At 29.1% G+C, this 9,447-nt stretch overlaps 1 protein-coding gene across 2 annotated transcripts; it reads right to left on the bottom strand.

Moving 5' to 3' along the window:
* Positions 1–540: 540 nt before the first annotated feature.
* On the bottom strand, positions 541–8,681 carry LOC126841993 (UDP-N-acetylglucosamine--peptide N-acetylglucosaminyltransferase 110 kDa subunit-like). Of its 2 annotated transcripts, none has more exons than XM_050578829.1 (8): positions 8,534–8,681; positions 7,371–7,410; positions 7,199–7,281; positions 6,953–7,088; positions 6,451–6,469; positions 4,563–5,706; positions 3,266–4,234; positions 541–2,122 (listed from the first exon to the last, which is right to left on the bottom strand). In XM_050578829.1, the coding sequence occupies exons 2-8, from the start codon at positions 7,392–7,394 to the stop codon at positions 991–993; spliced, it is 3,507 nt and encodes a 1,168-aa protein (XP_050434786.1). In that variant the 5' UTR covers positions 7,395–7,410; positions 8,534–8,681; the 3' UTR covers positions 541–990. The 2 variants fall into 2 exon arrangements, with proteins under 2 accessions (XP_050434786.1, XP_050434787.1); XM_050578830.1 differs by lacking the exon at positions 8,534–8,681 and adding an exon at positions 8,394–8,527.
* Positions 8,682–9,447: the final 766 nt, after the last annotated feature.

Below are 9,447 nucleotides of genomic sequence, written 5' to 3'. Positions count from 1 at the left end.
ACCCCGAGTCTTGTAGATTTAAATTTATTCGATTGAAAAAAACAATAATTAAACACAAATTATTAGAATAATTTTGCTGTTAAATGTTTAGTTTAATTCTAATAAACTTAAATTTTTTTTTCTAGCAGATTAAGTAAATAATCGCTTTTGATATTAGTTCCAACTAGTAACATAATGAACCAATATACAACTTTTAGCCTATTACAATATGATAAGCAAATGTATGAACATTGTAGTTCAATAAAACAACATCTACAACGAAAATTCTCTATTATTTAAATTTTAAACTGCTTGCAACCAATGAAAATAGTTATATCGAAGAAATAATTCTTTATATAAAATTAATGTCTATAAAAAAGAAACCATTAACGACAACAGTACTATTATTCAGGTTATAATTATATAGTATATAGAAAAAAAAATCGATTAAAACAATTTAATTTTTATTACAAAATTTTCAAAAAATCGTCATTAAATGGAACTATCATTTTTATCTTATTTATTATTACTAAAATCGTACAATTAGCTTGGGCTGTAACTGTGTAAACACATTATTCAAATGATCTAATGATAAATATTTTATTTAATACTATACTATACCATTTTACAAGATATTTGCCACTTAAAAAATTAAATTAAATACATAGAAATTAGATAATCTAATATGAATCGAGGTATCTGGTAATTATTTTATACATTTAAAAAAAAAAATTAACTAATACTAAAACATTTATTAAAATTATAAGCCATAACAGCTAGTCCATAATATCTATAATGTCTTTAACATTGTTATATATAATAACAGATTATTTTAAAATTTTGTTTTATACATTTTTTAAAAAAATGATATAGCAATATTTGAAAAAATTAATAATTTTGTTTTCAAATACTAAAAGTAAAAATATTAGATATGAGACATGTGGAAATATACTAATTTTATTTTTAAGAATATTTGAACAAGGTATTGAATAATAATATATTTTGTAAATTTTACATTGAACTGTTTGTAAATTGGCTTGGTTGTTCAGAGTGTCCATATCTATCCAATAAATTTCTATATTGAGTTTCTAATTCGTCAGTATAATTTTGACAATCGAACATTTTGCTTTCCATTCTCGATGACCATATATTATCTCTAATTGATTCCAATAAACTTCTATTTGATCCTAGTTTTGTTGCAATATAAATGTATTCTTCAGCGTTGTTTGCGACCAGATCGTTATGCCCTAGGGTTGTTAGCTGTGAAGCCGCGACGCGGGATGCAAATGTCTCACCTAGCATTGCTACAACGGGTAATCCAGCCCACAGCGCGTCCAAGCAAGTTGTGTGTCCATTACATAAAGGGGTATCCAAAAATATGTCACCCAGTTGAATACGTCTTATGTGATCCTCTTTGGACACCAAGTCACTGAATACTATACGATTTGCATCTACATCAAAACTCTTTGCAGATAATCGTAAATTTTCTTCAGCGTCACCCGGAAAACGGAGTAACCATAAAACCGAACCGGGCACACTTTTCAAAATAGTCATCCACATTTCCCAAGTGTCCGGATCTATTTTATACAGTTGACTGAAATTGCAAAAAACTACAACACCTTCGGGTAAGTTAAATTGTTGTCGGCAATAACATTGAATGGATAGATCGGAAAGTATTTTGAAACTGTACACGGTGCGTGTGGTATTTTTTAATGGCAAACCACGTGTCAACGATGAATTATTAATATTGAAATTTTCAATTGCATTATGAGTTGTATGCACCTTATCGGTTTTGACACGACGTTTCAAATCGTTAAACATTTGTTTGTGATCACCAACGAAAACCGAGCGATTTAAGTACACCAATTTTTCAGTATACATACGATGATACTCCGGAGGAGAACACACCTTGTCTGTTATCAAATAATCCATAAATTCAGCACCACTCGTGCTAGGATAACCCAGCCACATGACTTGGATAGGTGCCGGACGTAGGGCGAAAATTTCATTACGAGCACCCTTTGTATGACCATTCATGTTGATCAAAATATGTATACCATCTTTGTAAATTTGATTGGCAGCTTCAACTATATTCATGTTGGATATATCCACAAAACTATCTGCACCATTAGAAATTTCAATCCTGAAATTACAAAATTAACAATTTAACTAGTGTACATACTATATGTAAATATTAATTTCAAGTAAATATTTTTGTTTTCAAGAACGATTTTTGGAAGATGGACTTACGAAGAAGTTAACGATTTAGAAAGTAAAAAATTATTATTTTCAATAACTAATAATTACCTAGTTACTTTATGTTAATTCAACAAATTATTTTTCATAATATAAATGTTACTCTATCTAAAGTTATACATTCACATAATCTATAAAGTAAAAAATGCACTAAAAAATTGTTTTACAACAAGTAACTGGTTTCTAACATAATACATTTGTTTTTTGAACATAATTGTTTTAAAAAAAACTTATTTTCACAGATTGATAATTTAACAATATTATCTTAGAACCACAATTTCATGTAGTTTCACCACCAATTTTATCAAAAATATTATAAAGTATTATTGCTTGTATACAAATTTAATTTACATACAAAATAAACTTATTAACTGATTTGTAACTAATATTTTAACTTAAGTTGTTATTTTTTTATTGGGATAACTTTATTTAATTTAGTTAATTTTCATTTGCCTAATCTTGTGTGTTTACATAGACAAATTTTAGTAGAATAACAATAAAATCAATTTGTTGTCTTTACTATCAATACGATTTATTGACATTAAATTTAATACAGTTAATAAAAAAAGGAATTAGATCGTAAAATGTTATTTATATAAAAAAAGCAATTTATTAATAACACTACCAAAATATATAGGAAACGTCATGACTCATGAGCAACAATTCTTTTAAAACCAAGTTTTTGATAATATAATATTTGGCAATGAACATGTTTCCTAAAATGTCACTTTGTTACAATTTTTACATGAATTTAAAGAGATATAAAAAAAACTACTGAATAAGAATGTATTAATAATATAATTTTAATTTTAGTTTACTATAACATTTTATAAGAAGGAAAACTACAAAATTATAATTATTTTTAATGTGACTTACGTTAAATTGATAGCCTCATTAAAAAAGATTTCTTCCTAATACATTATAAAATACTTAAAATTTTGTTTTATCCCCAGGCTAAGAACCACTTTTGGATGTCACACCACACTTCAGTCACGTTCCTCAGATAATGAGATTAATAAAAATAAATTACCACGCTGAAGAGTTATCATTCGGTGATAAACTGTAACAGAACACTTCAACATTTTTTCTGTTATGGAAACGCGGTATGGACTGCATTAACTGAGATGTTGGATGATCACCAAAGTCGGACGATACATAGCCCACTCGAATTCGACTGACGGAAGATAAATTTTTCGGATGGTTGTAAACTTGTCGTCTTGCTACCTTGTAGGCTTTATTTATACAAACTTCTGCGTGCTTGCTAGCGATTTGCTTAACAATGTCAGGCGAAAACGAGTACATGAGAGAATGATGTGGTAGTAACGATGGAGCATTGTCTTTAGCGAGCTGTTTTGTAATAATACTTTTCAACTTTGATTTGCGACTTTCATACGACGACCAATTACATATATGTTGATAACACTGAACAAGATTACAATACGCATCTGGGAAATCTGGTTTTATACTTAATGCTTTTTCGTACGATTTTATTGCTTCAGGAAAATGTTCATTGTCTTTGTAAATGGAACCTATATTGGTGTAAGCGACTACACACTGTGAATCGAGTTGGATCGCTTTATTGAAACATTCTAATGCTTTAGCACTTTCTTTCAGTTCAATTAGTATACTTCCCATGTTGAGGTATGCTTCTAAAAGAGTATTATCAATCTCAACGGCTTTTTCATAATGATAAAGAGCTTGGTGAAGATTAAATTGTTCGTTATAAAAAATATTTGCCAAATTAATGTGTATGTATAATGCGTCTGCATCAGTTTGATTGAGTATTTTCATATAGAGTTCTACAACATCATCAAAATCACCTGATTTTTCTTTCAACAGCGCTAAATTATGTAGTGCATTCAGATGAAACGGTTCAAGTTGTAATGCCATTTCATAATATTGTAAAGCCATTTCAGTCAACCCTTTAGTTTCGTAGATAAGCGCTAAATTACAATAGGCGTCCGGAAAATTTGGTTTTAAATCTAAAGCTTTCTTGTACCTGTATAAAAAGTACAAAATGTATTAGTAAAATAAAATTCAATATCACTTCCTAGAGAATCCAATGTTGTTTAACTGGGTTGATTATTAATGTTAACACAGAATAGATCAATCTAGCAATGTTAGCGATATAATAAAGCTAACAGTGAAAATCGGCACTTTTTTTGAAAGTTATTATGTTCATATTTCCCTACGAAAACTAATACGTTTTTATTACATTTGTATGTATGAACAGTAAAACATGTTAGTTATTGCTGGAAAAAAAACCAAACGTGTTAGTTTTTGTAAGGATATGGTCTAAAGAAAATAGCATTCCAAGAATGAATTACCTTAACAGAGCCAAATCCAGATTTCCTAAAATGTGATATGTAAGGCCTAATTTCCAATGTCCTTCAGAGTTATTGGGATTTAAATATAAAGCTTGAATATATAATGATCTGGATGCTTCTTGATTTTTTTTATCGAAATACATATCTCCTAACAATATAAATATTTCAGAAGCTTGTTTCAGTTCACCTTGTTTATAATAAACTGACCCGAGATACTTAAAGGCATCCTCTTTCAAAGGATTAAGTTCTATGCACATTTTCAAATACTTCTCCGCTTCCTTATAGTTTAACAGTTTTAAGTGGACTAAACCTAAATTATAGTATAATTCCGCATTACCAGATTCCATTGTTAAACATTTCTCATAAGTACGAACTCCTAAAGTAAGCTGATCATTCAATGTATAAGCATGACCTAAATGGGTTAACGCAATAACATTATCTGGAGTCAATTGAATTGCTTTTTCAAACGCATCAATCGCCTTTGAGTATTCTCCCAAATTGACATAACATACTCCAAAGTTAATCCATACAATAGTCAAATTTCCATCTAATTCTAATGCTTTTTTATAATGATCAATAGCTTCATCTATTTTGCCAATTTTCAAATACAACCCTCCGAGATTGATCCAAGTATCTGGAAACTCCGGTGCAGATCTTTTGGCAAATACAAATTGTAATTCTGCTTCTTCTGTGTTGTTTAATGATAAAAGCAAACATCCATAGTGGTTTCTGACTTTGTACAACTCTGGTTTATAAGCCAAAATCATTAAATATGCCCGAGATGCCTGGATTTTGTCACCAGCTAAAACTAATGTTTTCGCATAATTAATCCACCCATCGACGAAATCAGGCTTTTGACAAATAGCTTGATAATAATATTCTAGTGCATCCTTTACTTGCTTCTTTTTCAAAAAGATTGATCCTATATTACTATAAACTTCTGCACAGTTAGAATTGTGTGTTGATGCTTCTTTTAAATACGTAAAAGCCTCGTCGTACTCATTGCATTTAAAATGAGCTAAACCCAACAAATTTAAATAATCCACATTAGTGGGTTGATGGATCAGCATTTCTTTACATAATTCCTTTGTCCTTGTAAAATGGTGTTCTTTATATTCCATTGTGACAGTTTTTAATTGTTTAGCTAATATAAAAAGAAACCAATACAAATTAAGTATAATATTTATAATTTATTCAATAGCTGTGTGGTCGTAAGGGTATACACTATGTGTTATAACAGTGAAATAATTATTCAGAAAAGTACAAAGTATATTTTACATACGGGCGTATAATATTCAGTGGTGTATTTGTAAAGCATTGCTTTGTGTACCCGCTTTCCATTTTTCTGTGAATGCCTGTGGCCATAGTGAAAAATCATGTACCCAGTACATGATTTTCGTTAAGAGTGCATGCACGTTATCAGTAGGTATAAGATTGTCATTGAGTACAGGCATACACAGAAAAATAGGACGTTAGGTAAGGTTAACACTACTAAATTTAGTGTACACATCCAGATATCTTTAAAATATACTTTGTACCTTTGTAATAGTACCACCTATACGTTGTAATTGTCTGGATTAAAATTTAAATCATAAGCAAATGAATAATTGATAAATTCCATGATTATATTTTATGAAATTTGTAACGAAAAATTGGTAAGGTTTTATACAACACATGCTGACAGTTGATATTATATAATAAAAGAGATAATTAGAAATTTAATACCATATTTTCGCCAATACAAAAGATAAAGTGTAATCAGTGACACTGGTATATAAGCCCTAAATAAATGTCCACATATTTATCAAACTTGTTAATATAAAACTGACAATTATTAGTTTTTATAATCCTTTCACTTATTACACAATAACATTCGTGTTAAACTTACCACAATGTTCATCATAAATCTAAAACAGAAATATACAATTATAAATATTAGTACACAGTGTAGTAATACATAAAGTAAAAACTAAGTGTTATATGCCATGCTTTTCACTACTTAAAGAAAACATAGAATGGTGTAATTACAGAAGAGGTTTTTAAATAATTTAAAAAACCATTCTACTGTGTGTGTATCATAAACATCTCTCTCTCTCTCTTATGTTTAACGTCTGTTATTCCCACCGATTGGGGCTTAGACAGTTTAGATTTAGCATTTTTAGGCTTATAGCTGCCAACCTAACGCTACTAAGCATGTTGGCCCCAGGTGCAGGTGGCCATTTCATCCCTTGGACAGTTGCCCGCCCGCCCGAAAGAACAAACCGCCAGTGGCCGAGATTCGAACCGGCAATCGTGTGTGTATATCATAAACAGGTTGTTGTTAAAAAAATATGTGTATATAACAAAGAAGATTTAAAACGCTATATTATAATACTTTATTTTAAACAAACCTGGATAGCTTTGTAAAGTTTAGCCAATGGATCACCATCTAATGGTATGGAGCTGGCTTTACTTAATGTGGCTTTGGCTAAATCCTTTATTTTTTCAAATCCTAATTTTTTAAATTCTTCTAAAACTATTTCATACCTATATCATAAAAAAAAATGTATTCTTTACTTTTCACCGATAAGTTAAGAAGAAATAGCAATTTAAATGAGGATTTAACGAACATTTTTCTAGCAACATAAAATACATACTTTGCATTAAAATTTTTTGAAAGTATTTCGGCAATTACTGAGATTGGCGATTCACAGCTTGTATGTTTTTCACAAAATATATCCTAAAAACAATTTAAAATAAAATGATTTTTGTCTCAATAAAACAAAATAATAAATGATAATAAGTTAATTATAAAAAAATGTATCTTACCATTATTTCTTTATGTAACTTCATAAAATATAATCAATTTCTGAAAAAAAATGTATAAATTATTAACTGCATAATTTTAAAATTAAAAAAATACATTTTTTATGTAAAAGACATACATGAACATGTATGTGAATTACATATAAAAGAAAAGGTGGTCCTAAACATGTTGTTCTAATCTAAATTCTTTCGAGATTAAATAATTTTTACACTTAATTGTTTAATTAAGAACATAAGACATTTTTTGTTTTAGTAAAAGGTAAAAACGTACAAATACACCCTTTGTTATTCGTAATCATAATAATATTCATCGCCAAAGTTTATGTAGCTATAACTTTAGTTTGAAACCAGTAACATCTGTATCTTTTGTACAATTAATACATACAATTTTAAATTCTAATAGGGATGATTTTTAACTAATCCTTACCAAATCGCATTAATTTACAAAACATTTTTTTTTTTGTTATGGTAGTCTCAATGTTATTCTAAAAGAACAGTTCAAAAAAACTACATTTTTTATAATATGGTACCCTTTTCAGTATGTTTATATGATAGCGTTAGAACGGTTTGAATTTGAATTGTTTTTAAATTTCTTAAAATGGATTAGCTTAGTTAGTTATTAAACTATTAAATCCATTTAGTGAAAATGTTTAATAAAAACTAATAACTCAAGTATGATCGTGATAATATAAATACAAAATGAAAAAGCCGCATTTATATGTTCAATTGATAAATCGTTTATACGTTTAACACGGTTTCAATTTTTTAAACTATATAGAGCGATCTTTTTTATTTTGAAAACGGTTTAATTTTTTTTTACCGTTTTAAAGTGTTAACATAACATGAATGCGTTTTAATGAACACCTTATAAGACTTCACAGCCTTAAAAGTTAAATTTGGTAACGTAAAGTGAGTTATTTCCCTTTTTTTTTTTTGGACCGTTTTACAGCAGTGGAATAAGAAGTTTTAACTTGTAAAACAAAATCAACGGTAATCAATGGTTAACTAAAAAGTATAAAGTGTTACTTGAAGCATAGACGCCGAACCGTTAGGTATTAGGTTTAGAAATCTGTATAGTTATTATGTTCAACGCAAAAGTTTAAAAGAAAATTAAACTAGCGAGTTTCACACCTTTCACTGCATAAAAACAGCTATTTACGGTTTACCTTTTCATTGAAAACAGCATTCAGTTACAGACTGCAGTTATGCATAGACATTAGACTATCAACAATCTAATTCATTATTTTAGAATCTACCTATACAGTATACATGCACATTGCCCGGTGCCCACAAAGTCGCCGCCCGCCAAAAAAAATTAGATAACTATTTTATCGATATTTATTTAAGTTTACGATATTTTAACATTACACCTTAATAATAGTATGTTGATATTACTAAAACTGATAGTATCGAAACATCGATACATCGAATAAATTCTAGAGTACGTGTTGTTCGGCATTCGGTCATGGATTCCAAAATGATAACAGGTTACCACTATGGTTATAACGGTCCCGCTCTACCCCGCCCTTCGTGGTCCTTTTTTTTTTTTATACCAGGTTATAACCAAGTTATGCCAATTGAAGAATAGAATACTATAGGATGGCTTGGGAACCTATGACTGCTTACTTTGTTGTTCTTCCAAGTTCCAAAACAATATACATACAAAATGTTCACGATTTTCAAGGAAGAAAATAATACGTATCGATAGTCATATAATAATAATGTACACAATTATAATCAGTAACAAGATGGATAAAATATGTTGTGCACCTTGATCAGTAATGAATAATTCCAAATCCAAAATGAGATATTTTTTTTCAAGTGTGAATATTAAAATAACGTTGGGACAGTTGACACTTATATTACATATAATAAAGGATAAATCATTTTTGTAGTATTGTAATTTGATCTGTAACTGCTCGAGTCTTATCTTAGGGGATTGCATGCGGTCGGTTTTTTCAGTCAAAACACATCATTTTTATTCCATTGCACAGACCGAACCAGTGATCCGATAAGCAATATAAAAACGGATTTTAATTTGCCATGAAGTTTACTTATGATCGGTCAGGGTACTTTTTTC

The sequence above is a fragment of the Adelges cooleyi genome, unplaced genomic scaffold (assembly GCF_023614345.1).
Source record: "Adelges cooleyi isolate 19-005CV unplaced genomic scaffold, UGA_ACOO_1.1 ACOO_flye_CR_arks_rails_tigmint_CR_PRNA_41, whole genome shotgun sequence".
Lineage (NCBI taxonomy): Eukaryota > Metazoa > Arthropoda > Insecta > Hemiptera > Adelgidae > Adelges > Adelges cooleyi.
The sequence above is the reverse complement of the archived record's forward strand: the minus strand, read 5'-3'. Positions and strand labels throughout refer to the sequence as shown.

What these genes read in the sequence shown, in the direction of transcription:
- LOC126841993 (XM_050578829.1), bottom strand. Translation starts at nt 7,394, where the DNA reads ATGAAGTTACATAAAGAAATAATG. An exon ending in AGTTACATAAAGAAATAATG is followed by an intron (nt 7,282 to 7,370) that starts GTAAGATACATT and finishes AATTGTTTTTAG; the next exon opens with GATATATTTTGTGAAAAACA. An exon ending in TCAAAAAATTTTAATGCAAA is followed by an intron (nt 7,089 to 7,198) that starts GTATGTATTTTA and finishes TTTATGATATAG; the next exon opens with GTATGAAATAGTTTTAGAAG.